The sequence below is a fragment of the Capricornis sumatraensis genome, chromosome 15 (genome assembly GCF_032405125.1).
Source record: "Capricornis sumatraensis isolate serow.1 chromosome 15, serow.2, whole genome shotgun sequence".
NCBI lineage: Eukaryota > Metazoa > Chordata > Mammalia > Artiodactyla > Bovidae > Capricornis > Capricornis sumatraensis.
In genome coordinates, this window is record NC_091083.1 from 62818264 (window position 1) to 62845202 (window position 26939).

At 45.4% G+C, this 26939-nt stretch overlaps 1 protein-coding gene across 1 annotated transcript; it reads left to right on the forward strand.

Annotated features, from left to right (window-relative positions):
* Window positions 1–2023: 2023 nt before the first annotated feature.
* Window positions 2024–25240, forward strand: FKBP1A (FKBP prolyl isomerase 1A). The gene is made up of 5 exons (XM_068986975.1): window positions 2024–2179; window positions 2265–2312; window positions 17845–17957; window positions 22032–22196; window positions 24172–25240. Exons 1-4 carry the CDS (start codon window positions 2143–2145, stop codon window positions 22158–22160), a joined length of 327 nt encoding a protein of 108 aa, XP_068843076.1. The 5' UTR covers window positions 2024–2142; the 3' UTR covers window positions 22161–22196; window positions 24172–25240.
* Window positions 25241–26939: the final 1699 nt, after the last annotated feature.

The window sequence follows — 26939 nt, forward strand, 5'->3', positions numbered from 1 at the left end:
GAGTGACTGAGTCTTAACAGCACAGATCTCACAGAGATTACATTATGAATCTGCACTGTGAATTTCCCTTTGCCATACATTCAACAACTCTTGTTTAAGCTTCTACTATGTGTCAGGCACTGTTCTGGAATCAAAGATCATTAAAGCCTTCCCAGCTGTTGGAGATCATCTAGACAAACCCCTTGTCTTTACAGAAGCTCAGAGAGGGGGAAGAATTTACCCAAGTGACGCAGCAAGTCACTGGCAATGCCAAATCTAGAACCCAGGACTCCCTCCTCCCTGTCCACAGCTCTTCTCACGTCACCCTGGAAACTCTCATAGGGTTGTTGTGTTTCTTGTTCTCCGGGAAGGACTCTTTTTAGGGAAATGCTCTGTACTGGTGCCCTGACAACCTTGCACATATCCACCTAGACCATGTAGGCAAAGTTTGACTACAGCTGACCTAAGCCTTGGTGGAACTCCTGGGATCTGTGGGAACATGGGAAGTCAGGCAGTCTTGAGAGGAGCTGCCACAAAGTCAGTTCTATCTTCAGGGGGACTGCTGTCATAGGGCATTTCTCATCTGCCACCCTGGTTTCAATGAGATGGGATTTCCAGCCCCCTCTTTTTTTTATATATTTATTTGGCTGTACCAGGTCTTAGTTGTGGCACACAGGATCTTCATTTTGTTGTGGCATGTGGGATCTAGTTCCCTTTCTAGGGATCAAATCCGGGCCCTCTGCGTTGGGAGTGTCGAGTCTTAGCCACTAGACCACCAGGAACGTCCCAAGACACCAACTTCTGCTTCATTTCAGCCACTGTTAATTTGGTTTCTGTCACAGTTGAGTTCAGTCGCTCAGTCATGTCCAACTCTTTGCGACCCCATGGACTGTAGCACGCCAGGCTTCCCTGTCCATCACCATCTCCTGGAGCTTGCTCAAACTCATGTCCATTGAGTCAGTGATGCCATCCAACCATCTCATCCTCTGTTGTCCACTTCTCCTCCTGCTTTCAATCTTTCCTAGCATCAGGGTCTTTTTAATGGATCAGTTCTTTGGATCAGGTGGCCAAAGGATTGGAGCTTCAGCTTTAGCATCAGTCCTTCCAGGACTGACTTCCTTTAGGTTTCTGTCACAGACCATATCCTAAATAATGCAAAAATTGCCAAAGCAGTCACAGGCTCCCTGAGCTTCAAAGGAAAGGGGACATAGATGGTAACAGTGTTAAAGAACTTTGGGGGCATGTTTTTAACAGGAGCTGGTCAACCCCTTCAGAACTTGGCTAAACCTGGCTCCCTCAGGGAAGCATGTCACCACAGTCCATGTTAAGTTACACATCTATGTCATATGTCCTTCGGAGCACAATGCCATGAGCCACCCTCTCAGTACTTAAGGATTTGAAACTTTACATTTATCTTTGTGGTTATTTGATTGGATCTCCCTCACGAGACCATAAGTTCTCCGAGGTCAGGGACTGAGTCTGTCTCCTTTAACTACTGTTACCCCAGCATCTAACACAGCGCATGACATAGAGTAGGTGCTCAATAAGTATATGTATGTAAGTTATGAATGGATGGATGAATGAATGAATCCGGACAAGAGAGGGGCAGGTTTCCTGCAGCACAGTGTAAAGGCTGAAGACTCCTCCTCAACAGAAAAACAGAGCTCAGGATCGTGACCCACTGACTGGAATGCTAACATGAACGCACATCTGTGCGAACCTCTCACAACCATCCTTTTCACAGGATGAGTAGGTGTGGATTTAGTAGTCCCCCAGCTAGTAGCTGGCCGATCCCCAATTCTGACTCTCGCTTCTCATACGCGGAAACTGGATTAGCGATGCCTGCCCCGCTGGTAGCACGGAGAAAGGAAGGGTGGGGGAAGCAGCCCGGCCCCTCTGAAAGACAGCATCCGGAGGCTTCGGGGCTTCCGGGTTTCCGGTTTCCCCGCCCCCCTCCCCCCACGGCCCCGCGGCCGGGGCTCCGGGGACGTGCGCGCCGTGTGGGGCGCGCACGCAGGGCGGGGCGTGCGGGGGCGCGCGCGTGCGCAGCCGTAGCGCGGAGGGTCGAGGCAGAGCCGCGGAATCGCCGCGAGATCCGGTCTCGGTCCACGCTGCGCGTCGCGCCGCCCGTCGGCCAATCCAGCGTCCGCCGCTACCGCAGCCATGGGAGTGCAGGTGGAGACCATCTCTCCCGGAGACGGTGAGTAGGCGCGCGCCCGGTGCCCCCGGGCTGCCCCGGCCACCGCGCGCATCCGCTCACCTCGCGCGTCTATCTGTCTCCTCAGGGCGCACCTTCCCGAAGCGTGGCCAGACCTGCGTGGTGCACTACACGGGTGAGTCGCAGGACCGGGGTAGGGGGCGCCTCGGGGGTCGGGGGGCAGCCGGCGCGGCCTGGGGGCAAAGGCCTGGGGCGTGGCGGCGGCAGGCCCGCGTGGCCCGAGGCCGAGGCCTGGATGGTGGCAGCGCCCCCGAGGGGGCAGCGTCGGGCCTGCCAAACCTCGGGCGGTCCGAGCCGGCGCGCGGGCCGGACTTTATTCCGCACTTCGAAAGCGGTTCTGTGTCAGAGATGCTGCCGTTCTGCCCACATCGCGGATGGGGAAACTGAGGCTTGGGGCGGCGAAGTCACTTGTCCAAGGTCACAAGCTCAGAATGGGCAGAGCTCTGGCCAAGGACCATCAGAGAGGATTTATAGCATTTCTGTGCCCGGTTTACACCCTATCCCCGCTTCCGCCCCACCCTTCGATGGAGATAAGAAGGGCGAGGTAATTCCTAGTCCGTGGGAACTCGGGCCCGCGCTGTGGGTGGGGAGACATCCCACTTTCTAAGTCTTTGCTCTGGCCCAGCCTGGCCTTGGAGAAATTAGATCTGCACCGTCCCTTTCCTTTTCTTAGTTTTGAGCCACTTTACAAATCCTGGCCTCAGTGGCTGTGATGGCCCGGGTTGACATAACATGTAATTTAACCCCCCCAGTCCTTCTAAGAGTAGAGACTTAACCCCGTTCAAAAGATAAGGAAACTGAGGCCCAGTTAGGAAAACAAACAGTATTATAAGCCAAAGGAAGTATTAGACTCTCAACCAGAATTTTAACATGACAGTCATATTCCTTGAGACCATTTTTTACTCTATGCCCTTACAAGGTTCGCTTAGGTTGTACTTGGTAGGGAGGGGAGGGGGGAGGCTGAGCAGGCGGAGACTTAGCCGTAGTGGGTGCTGGTGATTGGTGTAGCCACGGTTGTTAATATGAACAACCTTCCCTCCCCTTCCTCCTTCCCTTTTTCCTCCTTCCCACCCTTTCCTCTGTTCCTCCTCCTCCTTCCTCTATGTCTCTCGGCTCCCCCACCCCCTCAAGTAGGCTGTAGGCAGTTCTGAACCTGCTGCTCGGGGATAAGCTCTTGCCTTTTCTCTCTCAGATCATGGGGGGAGCCCTCTGTGAGGGAAATGACTTTTCTTTGGGAAGGGAAAAAGGCAGCTAACATTCTCCTCTCTGGTGCCCTTTTATTTCTCTGGGTTTTTTTATTCCTCTGGCCCTTCTCCCTGTGTAGAAAAGAGGGTGGGGGTATAGGGAGTTAGGGATAGAACTTTTAAAAAGGCTGCCATAGGAGGAAGTATTGAAACCTATCTTGGTAGGGAACTATTTCATACCTACAAAAGAAACTGTAAAGTGGTTTTGATGTTTTAAATGGTTGTCTTTATAGACTGTGGTCAGCACCTGAGCCCGGGAGGTCTAGTGGAAGAGAACATGTCAGTTTGGTTGATTCTGATCTGTGAGATGAGAAGAGTAATAACCATTGCCTTTTACAGTGCTAGGTGAGTGGGCAGTTCATTCAGTTCCCACAGCCAACTGGGGCAGGGACTCAGAGAGGTGATGAGTTGACTTCTCCCCCCTCTCCTCCCAGTTTCTAGTTACATTAGGTTAATTGGCTCCACCTGGCTCATTCCCAAGTCTGTGCCCCTTATCCTTGGCTCACCCATCTTCTGGTGCTGATGGCAGGATTGGACACCAGCATGTCGGCAGAACGAAGTTTCACTGTGCCTCTTAGTGAAGTGTCCCCACAACGCATGTCTGGAGGCTTTTCCTAAGAGAACAGATGTCTGTGGCACCCAGAACACCATCAGGGCTCCCAGTGCCTCTTCTCCAAGTCTGAGTTTTCCTTGAGGGTGGCACCCACCCACATGTTCCCAGAACAGCAGTGCGACCCTGGCATGCGTTAGGACAAAAGCTTTCTTTTTTATTTCAGTTTTGATAAGCCCTACAAAGACACCCTGGTGAGAAGCCAGCTCTGCCTCATGCTCTCAGAATAGGCTGTTCTTGGGCAGGCTTCTTTGTTCCTGTGGGTCTTTGCCATCAACCTCCCAGGAAGAACCTGTTTGAGACCTGTGGGGGCGTGAGAGGAATGGGTAAGTGCTTTGAGATTTCATCTGTAGCAGTTGAGTGACTTAAAAGCCGCTTGGAACAGAATCCGTCTTGAGGGAACGTGGTGAAGAGTTATCATAAAAATCTGAGGGTCCTCAAATACAAGAGAACCTCTCCTCACTGAACCTCGAGGAGAAGAAATTCTCATGATCCTCCTAGTTTTCATCTTGTTTTTCTCTACCCACCTATCAGTAGTCTCCTGTTAGGGCTGTTTCTCTGCTTCTCCCAAGTCATGGATGGTGGGCATCCCTGTGTGCCCACCTCCCACCCCTGCCCCCTGTTTCTCTGTCTTTTTTTGCATAGCTAGCTCAGACTGCTTGGCTGTGTGGCTCCAGTGGTTACAGTTCCTAGGACGGAGAATCTGATTGACCCAGGTTCGGGTCATGTGAATTCTCTAGATCCAGTCTGCTCTGGCCAGGTAACTGCTGCTGCTGATTTAGGAGCAGCTTCAAAGGATCAGCGTTGGAAATAAGGAAGCCAAAATCTTCTCTTGGTCATCAGGAATATGATTAGCACAGGCTGGCTTTGACCACATGGATGTTCTAAATGCTCCTGGTGACTGCCAGTTGTATCCTGGATGCCACTCTCCAGGCTCCCTCTGGTAACTTCTACAGCCTCTAGCAGAGCACAGCATGAGCATGGCCTCAAAGAAAGGCCTATGCCACATCTACGTGATGGCAGAAGGGAAGGTGAAAACTGTACTGTCTTTAGCCAAGGCCCTCCTGGTAGCATGACAGGCAGGCATTGAGGTGAGAGGGAGGAAGTGGAAAGATAACCTGCCAAATAGGTGCCTTGAGGATCAAGTGGATCCTCATGGCTTCCTCCTTGGGTCCAGTAGCTTCATCAACTTTATTATTGAGCTTGTCCTGACACACTGCTAAGTTTATGTCCCTTATACTCACATCAGCAGGCCATGTGCCTGCCATTGTCAGAGCAACCTCAAGTGGATTGAGGAATTCTTTTTTTATAGTTGACATCTTGTCCTTGGGATCAGGTTTAACTTGTCTGTAGCCTGACTTCTGACTGAGAAAAACCAAGGATGCCTCGGCTTCATCACCTCAGGAGGTCCACTTGAAGGGACACTGCAGCTCCCCTCCCCACCTGCTGCTTTTCTTTAGCCTCTGTCTCTTCTCTCCTCCCTGCTTTATTCCACCCCCTCCCCTGCTGAGTGTTTTTTGGCTGGTGATCCGATGTCTGGAGGAAGGCTCGCCTCCAGCAGAGACTGCTCAGATGGCTTCCCCCGATGTGTGCCGGCTTCAGGCAGGCAGACTGTAACTGTTTGGGCAGGGCCACAGCAGGACCCTTTTCCTTCCTACAGCCGATAATTATTGAGCAACAGAAACCAGCCAGGCACTGGGGACACAGCCAGTGAGCTGCACAAAGGCCTGGTCTGGTGGGGAAGCGACTAGCAGCATGAAGGCCTGACACATCGGGTGGTGAGGAGCTCTGTGGAGAGAGGTTAAAGCAGTGTGAGGGCCTGGGATGGAGCTTTACAGCTTGTAGTGAGGGTGGTTGGAAAAAACTTGTTACAAAATGACACTTAATATTGGTCCAAAGGAAGGTGGGAGTGACTGATGTGGCTGTCAAGGAGAACAGTCTTCTAGGCAGAGAGAGGGGCTAGCGCAGAGGCCCTGCGGCTGGAGCATGACTTGGTGTATTAGCTGGAGTGGATTGTGCGAGGGAGACGGTAGTAGATGAGGTAATGGTGGGGCTTGCTTTCTGAGATGGGAGTCACGAGCTGATCTGGATTTTAACAGAATCATCTGCCTTCTAGCTACTGTGTGGACGCTGGAGTGTTGGTGGCAGTGCGGAAACAGGGCCCTCGTTGTGTCCTGGGTGTTTAGAGCGTGCCAAGGGCAGGTGTGCAGAAGTGGTACCACAAGGACAGTGATCCCCAAAGAAGATGTGGGTCCTTTACTGGGTTCAGATTTTAGCTTGGGCACGTGATCCACTTTTCTCAGCTTCCGTATGCCATCTATTAAAAATGGGAGAAACAGTGCCTGCTGTAAGGAGTTGCGGGGGGCAGTGCATCTGGGAGGGGCAGCAGCAACAGTGATGCTGTAATTGCGCATTGTGTCACGAAAGGCCCCTGTGTCCCCAGCGCGAGGTGTCTTATCATCCCTCAGTTTAGGGTTGGCAGAGTTGCATAGGCTGAGACCCTTCCCTTTTACAGATGAGGAAATAAAAAAGAGATGAATCTGAGTGAAGGTTCATCTTAAAACAGGCCTCCACGTTGCCTGCAGAATATTTTGCCTAAGAAAACTGCAGCTGTTCTCTTTAATTTGGAGATGAAAGGAGTTTTAGTATTTGTTATTGATTCTTGGTAGGTGTAAGACGGTCAGGGTTGGGCTATACCAGCTCACTAGTGTGTGCCAGTTAAAGTGTCAGTCCTTTTACCTTCAAGTTTCCTTAACATAATTGGATTGTAACATTTTGCAAATGGACCTTGCTATGGAAATGTTATTTTCCTTCCTCTGGGATTGTGATTACCAAAATATGGAATCACATGGATGCCAGCTTTCTTCTTCCACAGATGAGAACAGAAGAAGGCTCACTTGTCTTAAATAAACTAAAGATCTCATAGAATTATTGCATCTATGTGCAACTGTTATTTGTAAAGTTGTCAGAATTAGAGAAAAATCAAAATAGAACCGTAATTACCCATATGCCCACCACCTAGATTCCACGATGGCTGACATTTTGTCATGTTTGTCAGTTCAGTCTACTTACAGGTATATGTAAATAGATACAATCTATATTGAGTTTTTAGCTGAGCCATTAGAAGCTGCTGACATGATACTTTTTCTCTAAGTACTTGAGCATGCTATAAGAATGAGAGTATTCTCCCTATCCTAATTCTGGTCACATCTGAGAAAATTTTAAATGATTCAGTAGTATCTAAAGCCAAACGCATATTGAAACGACCCCAGTTGTCTTCAAAGTGTTTTTCAACAGTGTAAAAAAAAAGAAAAGTTCAGTTGGAAATTATGTCTATAGTAAACATCCAGAAGAGTCTTCGTATCCCACTGGTTTTCCAAAGAGAGCACTTATTGTTACAGAATACCCCCACATCTATCTCATTGTTTATTCCTGACTGTTGTATAATTCCTTCCACTGTCTTGATTTCCTGTAAACTAGGAGTTGAAATGTCTAAACAGTTTCTGGTTAAAACATTTCAGTGTGAAGACTTCTAACATGATGCTGTGTACTTCATACTCGGCATACCATGGGGAACATCACTATTTGTGATCTTTTTTGTGATTATGCATTTTACCGTTTGAATTAACGGGGCCATTGTCAAAGGACTTGGACATCCTGTGTGTGACCTGCTCCTCACCAGCCTTTTACCTACTGATTTTTATATCAGTTGATGATTCTTACCTGAAAAAACTGTTTCATTGGCATTTAATGTACAAAATGGTAATTAAAAACTTTTTTTTCATATCTTCCACATTTATTAACTGCTCTTCGGTTACCCAGGGTAAAGCTGAATTCTTTCCCTTTAATTATCAACTTTAAGATCAGGAATTGGTTTTACAGTCATACTCCATGGTGACAAGTGACTCTCCCCATCTATTTATTTATTTATCTTTAGTATACTAGGGACTCATATTTTACTCGGGGCCTTAAAATCATTGATATTCATTATTCTTTTTGATAACTCTTGTCCCAGATTTGGCCAGTAGGAGCCCCTTCAGGGGGGCTTCCTGGCTGGGTCAGCAGTAAAGAATCTGCCTGCAGTGCAGAAGACACAGGAGACCCGGGTTCGATCCCTGGGTCAAGAAGATCCCCTGGAGGAGGGCATGGAAACCCACTTCAGTATTCTTGTCACAAAAATCCCATGAACGGTGGGCTGTAGCCCTTAGGGTCACAAAGGGTTGGACACGACTGAAGTGACTGAGTGTGCATGCACGCAGACCCTACCTTTTTGACATGCTTCCACTGTTTGTAATCATTTCCTTGGTTTCACTGTTCTATTCCTTGCATTAGTCACCTCTCTCCCAAGAACTCTGGTTCCTTGCAATGGGTCTCAGACTTTTTTTATTGACAGCTTTATTGGATATAATTTATACAATAAAATTTTTAACTTGAACATGTTTGGTGGTTTAAAACTGATTTTTGTAAAGTTCTGATTAGAGTATCCCCATGTCTGTCTCATTGTTTTCTCCTGGTTGTGTGTAACTCCTTCCACTACCTTGATTTTCTATAAAATAGGAGTTGAAATGTTATAGATACAGTTCATTGTGTCTATAAACTAAGGCTCATTTGTCTGCCTTGGAATTTTCCCTAAAAACAGTATTGTCATCTACTATTTTCCATGGAAAAGGCCAGAGGTGTTTTGAACAACTTAGGCATGTATTCCCTTGGGCCCCTTTAACTTTGGCCTGATAAATTCTAGCAGCACAAAGAGCAGGAGGAGGAAAGGGAAAGAAAAGGGGGGATAATCTGCTTCTGGCTGCTGCTGTCTCTGCTCTCTTTGCGTTTCCTTTTCCCTTCCCAGGAACTCAGGCCACCCTGGCCTGCATTCAGTTCCCCCAAACACATCAACCTTTCCCCCGAGGAAGGCCTCTGGCCTGCCGCACTGCCTCCATTTCTCTCCAGGGCAGGCTGCTCTTGCAGCTTAAATGACACCCCCTCGGTGGGCTCCCCTGACCCGTGGCTAAAGTGACACTTCAGATGTGTGCACACACTTAGGCCTCTATCTCTAACAAGGTGCCCATCAGGCAGTGTGTAGTTACATCTGCTCTCTCCCTAGGAGACTGCAGGCTCCAGGAAGTCAGCCCCACAGGGCTGGTGGTCTCCAGGGTCTCCCTGCTTTGGTGCTTGGCATGGAGTAGGTACCCAGTGACTGTTTCAAGTGGTCAGTTAGGACTTGGCCTTAAACTTCAGCTGGAGTGTGGAAAGTCTGCATTCCTGTTCTGATTGGTATCATACTTCTATTAGGTCTTCTGCCCACTTTTTGATTGAGTTGTTTGTTCTGATACTGAGCTGTATGAGCTCTTATATATTTTGGAGATTAATCCTGGAGTTTATCCCAGGGATGCAAAGATTCTTCATTATGCCAAATCAGTGTGATACACCAGATTAACAAAATTGAAAAATAAAAACCATATGATCATCTCAGTAGATGCAGAGAAAGCTTTCAACAGAATTCCAACATTCATTTATGATAAAAACCAGAAAATCTGCATAGAAGGAACATACCTCAACATAATAAAGGCCATATATGACAAACCCATAGCAAACATTATTCTCAATGGTAAGAAACTGAAAGCATTTCCTCTAAGATCAGGAGTAAGACAAGGGTGCCCACTCTAACCATTATTCAGTATAGTTTTGAAAGTCCTTGCCATGGCATTCAGAGAAGAAAAAGAAATAAAAGGAATCCAGATTGGAAAAGAAAAAGTGAAACTCACTGTGTGCAGATGATGTGATACTATACATAGAAAACCCTAAAAATGCTACCAAAAAACCACTAGAGCTAATCATTGAATTTAGTAAAGTTGGACGATATAAAATTAATACACAGAAATCCCTTACTTTTGTATATGGTAACAATAAAAAATCAGAAATGAAGGAAACAATCCCATTCACCATTGCAACTAAATGAATAAAATACCTAGGAATAAACCTACCTAAAGAGACAACAGACCTGTATGCAGAAGACTGTAAGACACTGATGAAAGAAATCAAAGACTACAAACAGATATGCCATGTTCTTGGATTGAATCAGTATTGTCAAAATGACTACACAGAGCAATCTACAAATTCAGTGCAGGCCCTATCAGATTACCAATTGTATTTTTCACAGAACTATAAAAAATTCACAGTTTGTATGGAAACATAGAATACCCTGAATAACCAAAAGCAATCTTGAAAGAAAAATGGAACTAGAGGGATCAACCTTCCTGATTTCAGACTATACTACAAAACTGCAGTTATCAAGACAGTATTGTACTTGCACGAAAACAGAAATGTAGACCAATGGAACAAGATAGAAAGCCTGGGGATAAATCCCCACACCTATGGGCACCTTATTTTTGACAAAGGAGGCAAAAATATACAATAAAGAAAAGACAGCCTCTTCCATAAGCAGTGCTGGGAAAACTGGACAGCCACATGTAAGAGAATGAAATTAGAACACTTCCTAACACCATACACAAAAATGAACTAAAAATGGATTAAAGACCTAAATGTAAGACCAGAAACTATATAAAACTCTTAGAGGAAAACATAGGCAAAACACACTGACAAATCACAGCAAGATCCTCTATGACCCACCTCCTAGAGTAATGGAAATTAAAAAAAAAAAAGGACCTAATTAAACTTAAAAGCTTTTGCACAATGAAGGAAACTAATCAAGGTGAAAAGACAGCCATCAGAATGGGAGAAAATAGTAGTAAATGAAGCAACTGACAAAGGATTAATCTCTAAAATATACAAGCAGCTCAGGCAACTCAATACCAGGAAGACAAACAACACTATCAAAAAGTGGGCAGAAGGCCTAAACAGATAGTTCTGCAAAGAAGACATACAGATGGCTAATAAACACATGAAAAGATGCTCAACATTGCTCATCGTTAGAGAAAAGCAAATCAAAACTACAGTTAGGTATCATCTCATACCTGTCAGAATGGCTATCATTGAAAAGTCTGCCAACAATAAATAGAGGATGTGGAGAAAAGGGAACCCTCTTGCACTGTTGGTGGGAATGTAAATTGATACTAGCTGTTTTGGAGAACAGTATGCAGATTCCTTAAAAAACTAATTGGTATTAAGTTAAAAGTAGAAGTTCTTTCTCCCTCTCGCAACTGTAAGTAGCAGGAACTTTATATAGTTTTGAAAGTTTGGGGTTTGGGATATTCTGTTTTGTTGTTTGGTTTAGGTTTTTTTTTATCTTTGGTTGGTGTTCTAAAACTTTGCATATTTGGGGCCCTGCAAAATGTTTCTTGTGAAAACCACCTACAAAGATGCATCAGCTAATGAAAATCACATTGTGAATCATGAGCTTTAACTACAACATGTGGTGAGGCCATAGATTCATGCCTTCCTAAGTCATCTTCCCTTACCCAGTAGGGGGTATCTGGGAACTCTGCCTTCCATGAAGCAGAGTGCGCTAGAAGTGTCGTCTTTCCTGTTAAGTGAAATGATAACCCAAGGGTTCTCCAGAATCTGCAAATGCTAGCCTTGGGTCCTCCTTTTTTTTTTTTTTTTTAAGATTTTTATTTTCTTTTTAATGTATTATTTATGTATTTTTATTTTTTGGCTGCGTGCCATGCTGGATCTTTGCTGACTAGGGATTGAACCCAGGCCCTTGGCAGCGAGAGTCAGATCCTTAACCACTGGACCACCAGGGAATTCCCTGGCCTTGGGTCTTAACCACTGCTTCTGTGATATGGGCCAAGCATCTGGAAACAGTCCAAGGGGCCTTTGCTTAGCAGCTGCTGCCCAGGTCTGCCTCTCCTGGTTCCTTTTGAGCAAAAAAAGAGCCCTCCATAACAGACAGGCAGCAGAAAGCCATGCTGTGAGCGGGATCCTGCCAGGAGAGGACCTGGAGACTTCCCCACTATCATGCATATGCTCTCTCTTTTTTTTAAAGCCCTCTTGCTCCCTCTCCAGGGATCTGAGTTTGATTCTTCCCCAAAGAACAGCTAAAACGGCTTGGGAGTAGACCCAGGTGAAGGTGACATCAACTGCATTGCAGCCAGGGGCCAATTTAACAGTCCCCCAGGCAGCCATGGCTTCCCTGGTGGCTCAGAGGTTAAAGCATCTGCCTCCAATGCGGGAGACCTGGGTTCGATCCCTGGGTCGGGAAGATCCCCTGGAGAAGGAAATGGTCAACCCACTCCAGTATTCTTGTCTGGAGAATCCCATGGACTGAGGAGCCTGGTGGGCTGCAGTCCATGGGGTCACAAAGAGTCGGACACAACTAAGTGACTTGACTTGACTTTACAGGCAGCCATAGCTTTTGCTCCTTCCGTGGTCTTGTGCTTTTAACTGGAGAGCCCGGAGTTTGCCGAGGAATTTAAAGGTGCTGAGTGTAAAAAACTGCCATTCTGGCTGGGATTACCCCTCAGATTCTTTTTATCACATAGGGAAGAGGTCCAAAGCCTTGTGGTTGTCCTGCTAGTTCTTAAAAATTGTGCAAATGAAGCAGATCCTAAAGTGCTCATGAGTGCCAGGGGTTGAGCTGAGTGCCCCAGGGACGTAGAACTGTTTGAGTCCAGGTCTGATCTCGAGCCATGTTTGGTTGGGAAAGACGAGAGCTAATTCTTGACGTCAAGAGTACGTAGCTATCCTAGACAATTTCTGGGTTGTGAGGTATAGATTTGTGTGTAATCAGAAATGGGATCAGTCAGTTCTTTAAATAGAAGGTTATGCTGGTGATCCAGGTTTTTGCTAAGAATGGCCTTCGGAGCTTAAAGAGTATCAGCTGTCATGTCTGCACTGTAACCTCAGTTGCCTTCTCTCAGGAGAGAAATGTTTTCTCTAGGAAATTACAGCACTAACTTGGCAGGTGGCTTCACTGTTCAAGGGCTCCTGGTTCTGGCACGTAGATGTCCAGAGTTAAAATGGGAGCAGCTGCTGAGGCTGACTTGCCTGCTTTACCTGCTGCTTCCCAAAAGAGAGGAAGCACCTGCCATCCACTGCCTGGTTGGGTGTAGGAAGCAAGCATGTAGCATTTTAGTAAATCTCACTTTTTCCCCTTTCTCCTGTTTTTTAAAATAACAGTTTTATAGAGGGGTAATTGACCTCCAGTAAATAAACTATTCATGTTTAATGTGTACAATTTCATAAGTTTCGATATGTTTCTTTGTTACTCTTTGAAACCTCCCTCTTCTTCCCATCCCTGACAACCACTGATAGGCAGCATAGGTTAGTTTGCCTTTTCTAAAGTTTTGTGTAAATGGAATCATACCATGTGTACTGTTTTGTCTGGTTTTCGCTCAGCATAATTATTTTGAGGTTATATTGTTCCACGAGTCAGTAGTTCGTTCCTTTTTATTGCTGAATAGTTTTCTATCATATGGATATATTACCTGTTTACCAGCTGGCAGATGTTTGGATTGTTGCAGTTATTGGTTATTACAAGTAGGTCTGCTATGAGCATTTGTGTATATGAGTATTTTTATATAGCCAAAAGCACCATTTCTCTTGGATAAATATCCAGGAGTAGAATGACCAGGTCAAATGGGGGGTGTGTGTTTCAACTGCCAGCTGTTTTCCAAAGTGGCTCTTCTGTTTTATATTCCCACCAGCAGCGTGTGGGGATTCCAGTTCCTCCGTATCCCTGCCAGTACATAATATGATGAGTCTTTTTAGTTGGATACATTCTAATCGATAGTAGTCATACCTCCTAGTGGTTTTAATTTGCGTTTTTTAATGATGACAGTGTTGAATATATTTTCATGTACTTATTTGCCATTTTTTATCCTTTTCAGTGAAGAATGGATTCATATCGTTTGCCCTTTTTAAATTGTTTTTTTGCTGAGTTTTTTGAGGGTTCTTTTCATATTCTGGACACAAGTCTTTTATGAGAGATATGTCCCGTAAAGATTTTCTCCCAGTTTGTGGCTTGACTTTTCATTCTCTTAAAAGTATTCTTTAAAAGTGCAGAAGTTTTCATTTTTGATGAAGTTCATTTTGTCCTTTTATGGCATGTGCTTTTTCACCTCATATCTAAGAAATTTTTGTGTGACTCACAGTCACAAAGATTATTTTCCTATGAGTTCATCTAGAAATTTCATAGGTTTAGTGTTCTTTTAGAGCTGATTTTTAGTTGACATTTGATTATGATGTGAAGTATAGGTCCAAGCTTTTACTTTTTGCCTGTGGATGTCCATTCAGTTCTTCTAAGCCCAGCATATTTTTCATTTCAGGCATTACGGTTTTCACCTCTGAAAGTTTGACTTCAATCTTATACTCCTCTGCTCAGTCTAACATCTGTGTCACTTCTGGATTGGTTTCAGTTGATTGATTAGTTGCATGTGGGTCATATTTTCCTGCGTCTTTGCATGCTTGGTAATCTTTGGATTGGTCATTGAAGAAGGCCATCTTGTCTCTCCTTGCTATTCTCTGGAACTCTGCATTCAGTTGGGTATACCTTTCCGTTTCTCCCTTGCTTTTTGCTTTTCTTCTTTCCTCAGCTATTTATAAAGCTGCCTTAGACAGCCACTTCAGTCCCATCACATCATGGCAGATAGAAGGGAAAAAGGTGGAAGCAGTGAAAGATTTCCTCTTCTTGGGTTCAGATGGTGGCTGCAGCTGTGAAATTAGAAGACGATTGCTTCTTGGAAGAACTATGACCAACCTAAATAGTGTGTTAAAAAGCAAAGACATCACTTTGCCAGCAAAGGTTTTGTATAGTCAAGGCTACAGTAGCCTTGATGATCTTTTCAGTAGTTGCGTGTAGATGTGAGAGTTGAACCATAAAGAAGGCTGAATGCCGAAGAATTGATGCTTTTGAATTGGGCTGTTGGAGAAGACTCTTGAGAGTCCCTTGGACAGCAAGGAGATCAAACCAGTCAATCCTAAAGGAAACCAACCCTGAATATTCATTGGAAGGACTGATGCTGAAGCTCCAATCCTTTGGCCACCTGATGCAGTGAGCTGACTCACTGGAAAAGACTGCCTGATGCTGGGAAAGATTGAAGGCAGAAGGAGAAGAGAGCGACAGAGGATGAGATGGTTGGATGGCATCATCGAAGTAATGGACATGAACTTGGGCAAACTCCGGGAGATTGTGATGGACAGGGAGGCCTGGTGTGCTGCAGTCCATGGGGTTGCAAAGAGTTGAGCATGACTTGGCAACCGAACAACAACCATCTTTGAATGTTAGACATTGTGAATTTTACCTTTTGGGGTGCTGGATATTTTATTCCTAAAAATCTTCTTGAGCTTTTTATGTGTAAACACTTGAGTTACTTGGAAGCAGTTTGATCCTCTGCAGTCTTGCTTTTATGATTTGTTAGGTGGGTCCTCCAGAGCAGCGCTCAGGTGGGGGCTGATTATTCCTCACTGCTGAGGCGAGATCTTCCCAGAGATCCTATGCCATGCCTCATGAACCATGACATTTTTCAGTTCAGCTGGTGGGAACCAGTACTGAGCCCAGTCCTGTGTAGGCTCTGAGCACTGTTCCTTGTAAACCTTTTGGATGGGTTCTTTTCCAGGGCGTGAGCGGTGTCCTCAGGCCATGTGCATTGATTAGTACTGTGGTGAGTACTTATGGGGGACTCTGTAAATCTGGAGAGCTTCTTTTACAGCGCTTCCCCTCCCTGCTGTGTGTCCTGTAGACTCCGTTCTGTTCTCTTCCCTCGGAAGCTCCCAAGGATATAAGCTGGGGGGACATCACAGCTCTCGCCTTGTTAGTTTTATTTCTCTGGGATCACAGGCTTTAATTGCAAAGTCCAGTGTCTTCATTGTTGTAACTGTAGTCTGGCCTCTTTTTGGTTTCATTCAGTTTCTTTTTCTTTTTTTTCCTGTGGTTGGTTTGTCTGGTGTCGTTTTGTTTCAGTTTTTGGTTGATTAGATCGAAGGGTAAATCTGATCCTTTTCCTCCATCTTGGCCAAAACTATTAATAACTTTTGATAATCATAATTTCTCTTATATTCTGCATTCAGTACTGACAAACCTAATTCCCACTCGAGAAAGCATCATATGCACATTCATTGCTGCTTCTTAATGGACATTGCTTCCTCTTTTGCATAACCTCCTTCAGCATCCTGCAAATTATAGCCTTGGAGTTGGTTTCCTCATTTGTTATAAGCAGTCTCTGGCAGATGGATGGAAAGGCTCCTGAAAAAGAGAAAGGATTCTGAGATGCCTAGCTTCTCGTTGCCTGCTCTCACCCTTGATGCTGAGTTCATTTGGGGTAGGATCAGTGTGTGAAGAGCTTGAAATGGGCTAGAGGGAACATCTATGGTGAGTATTATGGAGAGTGGAGATCTAGTTTTCTCCCAGTTTGTCATTTATAGAAAACTACTTTTTTATCATTTCTTTGATCAGATAGTGATTGTGTTCTGGTAAAGAGATGAGCTACATGTACACCCGAACTTGTTAGTTCTAGGGTGTTGAGTTCCTAGCTTTACAGTGACTTAACAGGTCACTTTGTGTCCATCTTTGTGTCTCCCTTTCAGTCCTCAGCTCCCAGCTTCAGGCAGTATCATCACCCACTCTGCCCTAGGACATTTGTCCCTTCTCCTCCTCTGTTAGGACAGTAGTTACTGTCCCCATGACTCCCCATTTTCCTATTTTGTCAAAATACAGAAAGTCTGGTGACTGTGATAAAGCTGGCAATTGATCTCTGCTTCCCCATTCCACCTACCAGTGTTGACACTGTTTTTTAGGTTGGAATTTCCCTCCACCTCTGAAAACATACAAATACAGCAGAATTCTGTGTTTTGCTGGGTCTTTAGAGGGTTGCTTAGAACCATAGTGGTTGCCCCGCCTCCACCTCCGTATGAAATCAGTATTGTGTTAGTTATATGTCAACAACGGGCTGGACCCTTCCAGTCTGGGATGAAGGTGTGAGTGTTTTCAAGACCTCAGTGACAGCTATCACAATTGGCTGACACTGGCTTCTGGAGAAACCCATGTGCTGGTCTTTTGTGAGCAAGGAGTTGCAGGTATCCCTTGGTCTTTTGTCATGACACTCATCCCCTGGCATTTCCATCTCTGAAATGCCCCCTTTTAGTGGAAGTTTCCAGTATGGGTTGTCTGGCTTATGAGAAACTGGAATGGTAGAATGAAAATGGTTTTTGGATTTATAGCCTAGCTTTAATGCCTTACCACATTACTTCACTTCTCTCTGCCTCAGTTACTTCTTCTGTGAAGTGGGGACAGGAATCCTTTGCTGTGGGAAGGATTGAATAAGTTCATGTGTGTGAAGTACCTTGCCCAGTCTCTGACTCAGATTAGAAGCCCACAGTTCAACCAGAGTTTTTGACAGTTTACCAGTGAAAGGTTTTTGGTGTCTTTTCCAATGCTCCTTCTCCAGTACCAGCTAGTATCCTATAGTTCAATTAAGTTCTGACACTACCCACTTTCTATAAAAGATGGGTGAATTGAAGGAGGAATCTGGCTTGCACATAGAGTGACTGCGAGCTACTGTGTGTGCTTAAAGGGCCCACAGTTGCTCTCAGTCTGGAAGGAAATCCAGAGTGCTGGGAATTCCTGCCAGGAGTGTGTCTGCTTCCCCATTCTCCAGAACAAGGTAGATAGCCTGCCTCTGGTATCAACTTCCTGCTTTGAGTTGGGGAAGAACATTCACTAGCCTGGAATAGAGGGACTACCTCAGCTCCTCAGAGGCCCACTGAGGACACAGGAAATCCTAGGACACCCCACCAGGTCTTCCAGTGCTGGCCTCTAGGACAGGCACTCTCCTGCTGGCTCTCACTTCCCTCATGTCATTCCTCCTTGTTACTCATGTTACAACTGCCCTTTTCCACAGGGATGCTTGAAGATGGAAAGAAATTCGATTCCTCCCGGGACAGAAACAAGCCCTTCAAGTTTGTGCTGGGCAAGCAGGAGGTGATCCGAGGCTGGGAAGAAGGGGTTGCCCAGGTATGCTCTCTTTTTTTGTTGTTGTTGTTTTTTTAGTGTCTACTTCTTAAATTATGTTTATGCGTAGGAAAAATTTCATTGCTAGCTCCCTCACCCAGGTAGCTCCTTTTATTAATGTTTTTTGTAGAATTTCTGTAAGTCCCCCCCCTCACCCCTTCTTTTAGACACATACACACACACATACACACACTGTTCTGCTCTTTTCTTTTGCACTTAATCAATCTCTGATACTTGATATACCAGGACATAAAAGAGAAGGAAGCTCTCCTCATAGAGCTTCATAGTGTAGGCAGATCTTGGAAGTATTGCAGGCTTGGTTTCAGGCCACCACAATAAAGCAAATCTTGCAGTAAAGTGAGTCACGTGAATGTTTTGGTTTCCCAGTGCATATTAAAATTATGTTTACACTATAGTTTATTTATGCCTAAAAAACAATGGACAGATGATCCTTGAGCAGTGCAGGGTAGGGACACCAAACCCCACCTCCCTGCCCCCTGAACAGTTAAAAATCCGTACATAACTTTCACAGCTGGTGCTCTGTGCCTGAAATTCCTCATCCAGGGACTCAGCCAACCATGGATCATGTAGTGTTCAGTGTTGAAAAACACTGACATGTAAGTGGACTCATGGAGTTCAAACCTGTGTTGTTCAAGGATCAAATGTATGTGCCTTAATTAAAAAAATACTTCATTGCTAAAAAATGCTAACTAACATTTGAGCCTTCACCGAGTCATAATCTTTTTGTGGTAGCAAATCAAAGACCGCATATTGCTATACAAATGTAGTGATGAAAAGGTTCAAAATACTGCGTGAATTACCAAAACGTGACACACAGACATGAGGTGAGCAAATGCTGAGGGAAAAGGCACAGGTAAGCTTATTCCACCCAGGGTTGCCACAAACCTTCAATTTGTGAAAAACATAGTGTCTGTGAAACACAGTAAAAGGAGCTTATGTCTGTATCCCCTTAGGTGAGTGTACTAGAGTTTATTTGACCAGGACACTCTTGATGGCCATTTGGGTCATTCCCAGTATTTCAGTATTATAAACAGCACTGCAGTGATTAATCTTGAATGGACTTTATTTTGCATTTGTGCAGGGGTTCCCACAGGCAGGTTCTTGGAAGTAGACCGAGTGGTTCAGTAGCTGTGTGCACTGGATTTTGACATACTGCCATGTTGCCATCTGTAGGGATTACACTGAATTGCCACCAGTGGGCTATGAAGGTGCCTGCTCCTCCCAGCCCTTCCAGCACAGTGTGTTGTTAAAAACTTTTGGCTTCAGGACACAATGAGTGAAACTACTATCTTGGTGTGGTTCTAATTTGTATTTGTCTTATTATTGACCATGTTGTGTCAGACCACTTCTGAGAGGTCAGGCTCACAGAGAAAGTCATTTTGTTTGTCTTAAGTCTATTTCTTCACTTCTCCCCTCCCCATTTGTGTAAACAGCTTTTGTTCTGCCAACTCTATGAAATTCCCAGTAGACAATAAGGGATCCAGGGTTGCCAAATTTCAGTTGGATTCGATCCTTGCGCTAAGCCCAGGAGTTTTTTTCTTGGCACTAACCAGGTAAAGGGATGTTTATTGTGGCCTACAACCCAGGGAGCTTTATAATCAGGCTCTGCCATGGTGGATAATTAGTCTATTTCCTCTCACCAAAGCAAAGTGGAGATTTAACCAATGTGGATAGAGGGATTTCTGTTTTTCAGAATACACTTTACATCCTCTATAAAATATCACTGATTTACCTCCAAATAAACTGCTTAAACTTTCAGAAACTGCTTTTCTTAGGTGTCTAGATCTTTGTTCCTTCCTGGCTGGGAGTCGGCAATAGAAAACGGAGAGGATCTTTGTGGCTTACTTCCTTTTGGAAACCTCTCCAACTGTACCTTTCTGTCCTGTCTCCCACCCCAGACGTCTGATAGGCTCTTGGCTCTGTAGCTCACCCCCCATCTCCCATGCCAACCATTGTCCACCCCATGGCTCATCTTCTGTGGCTGTTCCAGCACTGGAACAATCATTGTGTTGTGTGTCCCAGGAGCCATCGCTGCCACTGAGCTAGTGTTATCAGCCTACTTCCCATCCCAGGCTGGTAAGGCCTGATGAAGTGTTAGGGGGATGCCCAGTCTCCCCCTGCAGCCAGGCTGCTTTGAGTCAGTCACAGCGGTGTTGCTTGTGGGAAGTCTGGGTGGTCTGAGACCTGCATAGAGCATGAACTCCTCCATATAATATTTCTTTAGGACATACGTTAAAAGCACAGGAAGAAGGTTGTCTTTTGCCCCTTCTCCTGTTCTTTTGATATTGTTCCAGTTTTCTGTGCTTATAGGTCTTCAGTCCTGGCACATATACTATTTTGGCAACTTGCTTTTTTCATCTAACCATGTGTCTTGGACGTCTTTCCATGTTAGTATAGTTAAGGCCACTGTTTTCTTTCTAGAGGCTAAGAAGAATGGTACAGCTGCACTGTGAAACCACACCCCTTGGAGTGGGCATTTGAGTTGCTAGCAGATTCTGGAAGTGGAATTGCTGGGTAAAAGGATATCATTGCTTTGAATTTTATTAGATTAAACCATATGCTTTCAACTGTCCTTGCCGCTTTGGTCCAGCATGTCCCAGTTTCTGAAGGGTGCTGTAGGAAAGAAGCCTGCAGCTTTCTCTTGAGTCACCATCACTTGGACTGGGTCAGAGAGCCGGGTGTGTACACGTGGAGAGGTACGCGTGTAGTTGGAGAGGCATCCAAAGGAAAGGGAGCTACAGAGATCCTCTGTTTGTACTGCCAACGTCTAGTCAGGCAGGAGCAAGAATCTAGACCCTTGGGAAAGGCAGTTTCTGAAAGTTAAGCCGTTTGTTGCTGCTGCTGCTGCTAAGTCGCCTCAGTTGTGTCTGACTCTGCATGACCCCATAGACAGCAGCCCACCAGGCTCCCCCGTCCCTGGGATTCTCCAGGCAAGAACACTGAAGTGGGTTGCCCTTTCCTTCTCCAACGCATGAAGGTGAAAAGTGAAAGTGAAGTCGCTCAGTCGTGTCCAACTCTTAGCGACCCCATGGACTTCAGCCTACCATCCTCCTCTGTCCATGGGATTTTCCAGGCAAGAGTACTGAAGTGGGTTGCCATTGCCTTCTCCGGTTAAGCCATTTATTTGGAGATAAATCAGAGATCTTTTACAAAGGATGTAGAGTAAAGCATATTCTGAAAAAGAGACAGAAATCCCTCTATCCACACTGGTTAAATCTCCAGTTCTATTTGGTGAGAGGAAATAGACATGGAGACTTAAAAGAGATAGGTTAAGAGTGGGGATAGAGCAGAGAACCTGCTCACTGTTCGGAAAATAGACATTTTGTGTTTGATGAGAAAATGAAAAAGCTACAAATACATTTTAAAAAGTGAAAATTTTCTCGCCATCCTCTGCTCTCCCCATAGAAAAGTGCTAGTGTTATTTGTGTTCTTCCAAAAATGTTTTCATGTTTATACAGGCAGGTACAACTATGTATAAATACTTTTCTTTTTTGTATAATTGGTAGCATGCTATTTTCATACAATTGGTACATGGTACTTGGTACCCCCAGAAAATCTTATTGCTTGTTTTACTTTTTCTGCATTTCTGGAGTATAAATATAGAGATTGCAGAAAAGTAGCCTGCCTTAAATATTACTTTCTGTGTGTTTTCTTCTAAAGTAAAGTTTTGTTCAAAGCACTCCTTTTGCAATAGTATAGATGCTTCTAGTGACAAGCCACTGGAGGGCTTAGGTGGTGACACGTCTATAGTGTTGGCTGCCCAGAGTCGGATTAGTGGGACCAGGACAGAAGGATTGAGAGCCTGGTAATTCTGGGAGTCAAGAGGGATTTTTATCAGTTATCAAGTCCTTGGAGCCAGATGGAGGGCTCATCCAGCCTGTCTGCCTGCCTCCACGTCCTCACAAAGGGTGCCCAGTGCCCAGGCAGCCATGCAGTCACCAGAATGTCCTAGTCACACCATCCTGGCCAAGGAGCACCCAGTCAACAGCTCTGCTTCTTGAGGGAACAGCTGGGGAGTGCATCCAGCACTGCCATTCTTCCTTGCTCTTTTCACAGATGAGCGTGGGTCAGAGAGCCAAGCTGACTATCTCCCCAGACTATGCCTACGGTGCCACTGGGCACCCAGGCATCATCCCACCAAATGCCACTCTCATCTTTGACGTGGAACTTCTAAAACTGGAATGACAGGAGTGGCGGCCTCCCTGAGCTCCCCATTCTTGGGTAAGGAACTTAATACTAAAGAACCTTTCTCTAACTACCTTTGCTCCTCCCGAGTCATGCCCAGTGCTTGATGGGCATCAGAAAGAACCTTGATGCCTCGGGATGTTTTCCTTTATATTCTTCCTCCATCAGCCATACTTTGAGTTTTGTTACAAGTTTATACCTTGGAAAGGGACGGTATGTGCTCTTGAAAGAACTCAGGGGGATGGGGCAGCTGATAGTAGCTGTTGAAGTGAAGTATTTTTATATGTAACTTACAAACTAAAACTGGGTTGGGAACTGGAAATATAGACCAAATTTTTAGTGCCAGCATTTCAGTTCTTTAGAAATAAGATTGGTGATGACTTTGCTTGCCCTGCTGAGTTTGTGCAGCTCCCTCATTCACACATCCTCTCACTGCCTGTTAGAAAGGTATGAATGGGACATCACCACCTGGGCCACCTGCCTCAGGGAGCAAGCCCAGGACACGCAAGGACAGTAGGCCAGCTTGTTATCAGTGGGTTTAAAGATGAGGCCCAGGATGCTTATGAAGTATGAAGGATGTTCTCAGACAATCCCGGAGAGGATCTTAGGGACCTGAGTGAGCCTTTCTGTCCAACAAGTGAGACTGGGGCCCAGAGAAAGAGGCCTTACTCAAGGTCACATCCAGACAGAGACAGATTAGGACAGAACCCTTTCCTGCTTCCCCTTCCTGGACTTGTTTTCCTTCCTCTTCCCTTATTTCTAGGTAAGCCAACTCAATATTCTAATAGCACTTACTTTTCATATGAGTAGTAGAATCATAAAACATGTGAACACTGACATCTTTCCACATGACCTCATGCATGCATGCTAAGTCACTTCATTTGTGTCCAACTCTGCGACCCTATGGACCATAGCCCGCTAAGCTCCTCTGTCCAGGGGATTCTGTAGACAAGAATACTGGAGTGGGTTGCTGTGCCTTTCTCCTCCATGTGACCCCAGATCTCTGCATTTGCTCCCCTTGTGCTCCTGGAACCAGAAGGCCATAGCCAGGTGAAAACAGTAGTAAGTGGCTGCCAGCATGTTATGGAGTACTTTGTCTTGAGGTAGAGGAGCTTTTTTTTTTTTTTTTTTTTTTTTAGCTATTTCCTCTTGGTGGTTTGATCCCTAAACACCTGGGTCATCCGTGCCTGGTCAGGTTTGAGGGCTCCGGCTTTTTCACTTGTCATTCCTTCCAGGAGGAAACTCTGACACTTGATAGAGCTCGTCCCTGCCCTAGAAGGCTGAGTCCTTTGAACATAAATGTACCAAAGGGAGCCCTGGAGTTATCCTGATTTGGGAATAGGCTTTCTGTAAATCTGGAAGGACAGGAAAGGGAAGGAGGGGAGAGAGGGCTGAATGGCTATGATTCACCCTGGCCTCAACCTCCCCCCAAAACTGCTATAGAACAGTTCAGAGCTTCTTGCAAAGGTCTTGAGGGAAAGCTCAAGGGCAGACCCAAAAAGTCAGGTTCGAGTGAGTGAATGAAGACTAGATATTTTCTCAATCTGTTTGACACGAGGAAAAATCGGCTTAGGGCTGTGCATGTTAAAGTCTCTGGGGAGCTTTAAGACTCTTGATGCCCAGGCCACTCCCAGACCAGTTACCTGCTGTCACTGGATGTGGGGTCCAAGCCTTCAGGTTTTTTTAAAGCCCCCAGGTTGGAGACCCACTGATAATGGGGATCTGAATTGTCAGCCATATTGGTGGGCTCTGCCCCTCCTGCTGTCCTCAGCAACATAGATGTAACCTTAGGTTTAAAAAACACCACTAAGGTGTACAGGAAGGAGGCTGCTCACCTGGGAACCTAGCCTGAGCCCAGTGGGTCCTTCCCAGCTGGAGCAGAGGGATGAAGGCAGATCTGACCTCACAGCTGTTGGGGAAGGGACATGGTGTGGCAACAGCCTGTGGCGGTCCCTTCCCCACACAGAAAGCATCGAGCTGCTGGGACTTATGGGTTTTCTGTCCCCAACAGATGTGCCACAGAAGGATCTGGCGCCACCAGACGCACACAGCGAGTCCGTGTGGAGCTCTTCCCGACGTTCCACTACACTCTTTGTATAAGCATCTTCCCAGACTGAATGTGTTCTGTCACCGGCTTTGCTCTTCCCTTCTCCTCGTATGTGTGTTGACCTGAACTGTATGCCATAAACCTCAAATTACTCAGTTTGTTTTTGTTTTGGGGTGAAGATTGAGTTTCAGTCCTTTGGATCTAGGTTTCCAATTAAGTATTAGTCAAGTATTAACAGCACAAGTAATGGGTTAACTTTAGACTAGGAATTGGTGTGGGGGGGGGGGTGCAAGAATCTTTATTTTATTTTATTTTTTTGGATAAAAGTTTTATCTATTATATATTAAACGTTCTTGCTGCTGCGCTGCAAAGCCATAGCAGATTCGAGGCGCTTTTGAGGGCTGAATTACTCTCCAAGTTGAGAGACGTCCTCGGGTTGAATTGAAAGCCCTACCCAAAACCGCAGTGGGAAGCGGGAGAGCCTTTGCCTCCACTGCCCCACCCTCACCCTCCTCGTAGACCCTCTGCCTTTTGAAAGCAGATCGTTTTCACTGAGATGTTGGACATTGCAGATGTCTGTTCCCCAGGCCAGCAGGGACCTCTGAAACCTTCATGGCCTGGCCTTTTTTTTTCCATCCTGTGGTTTTTCTAATGGATATCCAGGATTTTTGTAATTGCATAGCTATCCAAGCTCTACTTCCTAAATTTTAAGAACTTTAATCGAAAGTTAAATTGAAGGTGCTGTTTGTAGACACTTAACACCCATGAAAGCCCAGCCATCATGACAAATCCTTGAGTGTTGTCTTAAGAAAATGATGCTGGTCATCACAGCTTCAGCATCTCCTGTTTTTTGATGCTCAGCTCCCCCTGCTGATCTCAGAGTTTCCTGGCTTCTCCATGCCCCCTCTCACCCCTTTGCTGTCCTGTGTAGTGATTTGGTGAGAGAAATTGCTGCCTACTCCCCCAGCCTACCCCCACCCCCTGCACTACACATGAGTTTCAAGTTTTATTATTGCAATAAAAGTGCTTTATGCTGGCTTTTCTCAGCTCTGTGTGATGGTGGTTACTTTCAGGCACCTTCCCCTGCCCTTTTGAGCGAGAGAATGGGGTTGGGGGTGTGACGGTGGGGGTGTAGTGTCGGAGGCTGTGTCTTAGCAGAACTGCAGCGGGAACATCCTGCCCCAGTGGTCTTTGGCGGGGGTGGGAGGGAGTGAACTATGGAGGTGAGGCTGAGATGGTCAGGGAGTCTCCCCCTCGCCCATCATCAGACGTTCATTAAAAGTGAAGTCTAGGTAGAGCTCTGTGCTGGGTTTCCTGGGGTAGCCGAGAACTCAGGGATGTGCCAACAGGTGAACTGAGCCACAACCCTTTTGGAGATGTGCTGCCAGCAAATGGATGAAATGTTACAAAGGGGAGACTTGGGTTTTAAGCAGGTGTTCCTTGGTGAAGCCTGGTGTGGAGGTTTTTGTCAAGTGGACAGTTTGAGTGCTTGCAGTAGCTTCCCTGGCCCTGCCTTATATATGCTAAGTAATATTCCCCTCCTCCCCTATCATGGACATCAAAAATTGTGGTGTCCCACTCCTTTCTAGACACCTTCCAAGACTTCCCTGGTTAAGAGCCTTTGATTTTAAATAGGTGGTTCAAGGACTTGCTTAATGATTTTTCAAATCCATCCAGCCATCCATTTATCAGTTTATCTGTTTGTTTGTTAATCTGACCACACCACATGGCTTATGGGAGTTTAGTTCCCCAACCAGGAATCAAACCTGGGCCCTTGGCAGAGAGAGAGCAGAGTCCTAACCACTGGCCTGCCAAAGAATTCCCACCCTTTATTAATTTAAATCACCAGAATATTATTTCAGGGTTATGTCTTCTATCCCCCATAGTTCTTTTATTTTTAAAAAAGCCAAACAACAAAAGATTTTTATCGTGAACACCCATATACTCACCACCTAAATTGTACCATGAACATGTTACTGTACACCTATTTATCATTTATTTACTCACCTGTCCCTTTAGTCACGTTTCAGAATAAATGGCAAACATCACTGCAGTATCCCCTCGATATCATTAGGATTTAGTATTTGTTTACACTTAAAAACCTATCAAAATATAGAGTATCACTCTCAGAAAGTTCCCCTGTTCCCTTTCCTAGCCAGTCCCCATCCCACCCTCAGAGGCAACAATTGTTTAAATTTTTTCTACTAGAGTGTTGCCTGTTGCAGAGTTTAATTTCAGTATCATCTTAGGCTATATCTCCTTGTACTCAGACACATCGGGAAACTTTAGTTCTCATTGAACTTCAAGATGAAAGAAATCCTCTGGATCGAGGTCAGTTACCCGTGACAGGCAGAAGAACCATGGACGCCAAAGATGTCCACATTCTGATTCCCACAGCTCATGAGTACCTTAAGTGGCAAAAGGGATTTTGCAGATGTGGTTACAGGAAGAACCTAGATATGGGGAGATTGTCCTGTATTGTGTAGGAGGATCCAGTGTAATCACATGGGTCCTTAAATGAGTCAGAGATGTGAGAACAAAGACATCTGAAGATACTGCACTGCTGGCTTTGAAAATGTAGGCAGGGACCACAAGCTGAGAAATGGCCGTGGGCTCTAGGAGCTGGAAAAGGTGAGAAAATCCTCCCCAGGGCTTGAAGGAACCAACCCCACCAACAGTTGGTTTTAGTCCTGTGAGACCCATTTTGGACTTCTAACCTCTAGAGCAGTAAG

Excerpts from the sequence above, each read along its gene's own strand:
- FKBP1A (XM_068986975.1), top strand. The coding sequence starts at position 2,143 with ATGGGAGTGCAGGTGGAGACCATCTCTCCCGGAGACG. Across the intron at positions 2,180-2,264 it reads GACCATCTCTCCCGGAGACG|GGCGCACCTTCCCGAAGCGT; the intron begins GTGAGTAGGCGC and ends CTGTCTCCTCAG. Across the intron at positions 17,958-22,031 it reads GGGAAGAAGGGGTTGCCCAG|ATGAGCGTGGGTCAGAGAGC; the intron begins GTATGCTCTCTT and ends CTCTTTTCACAG.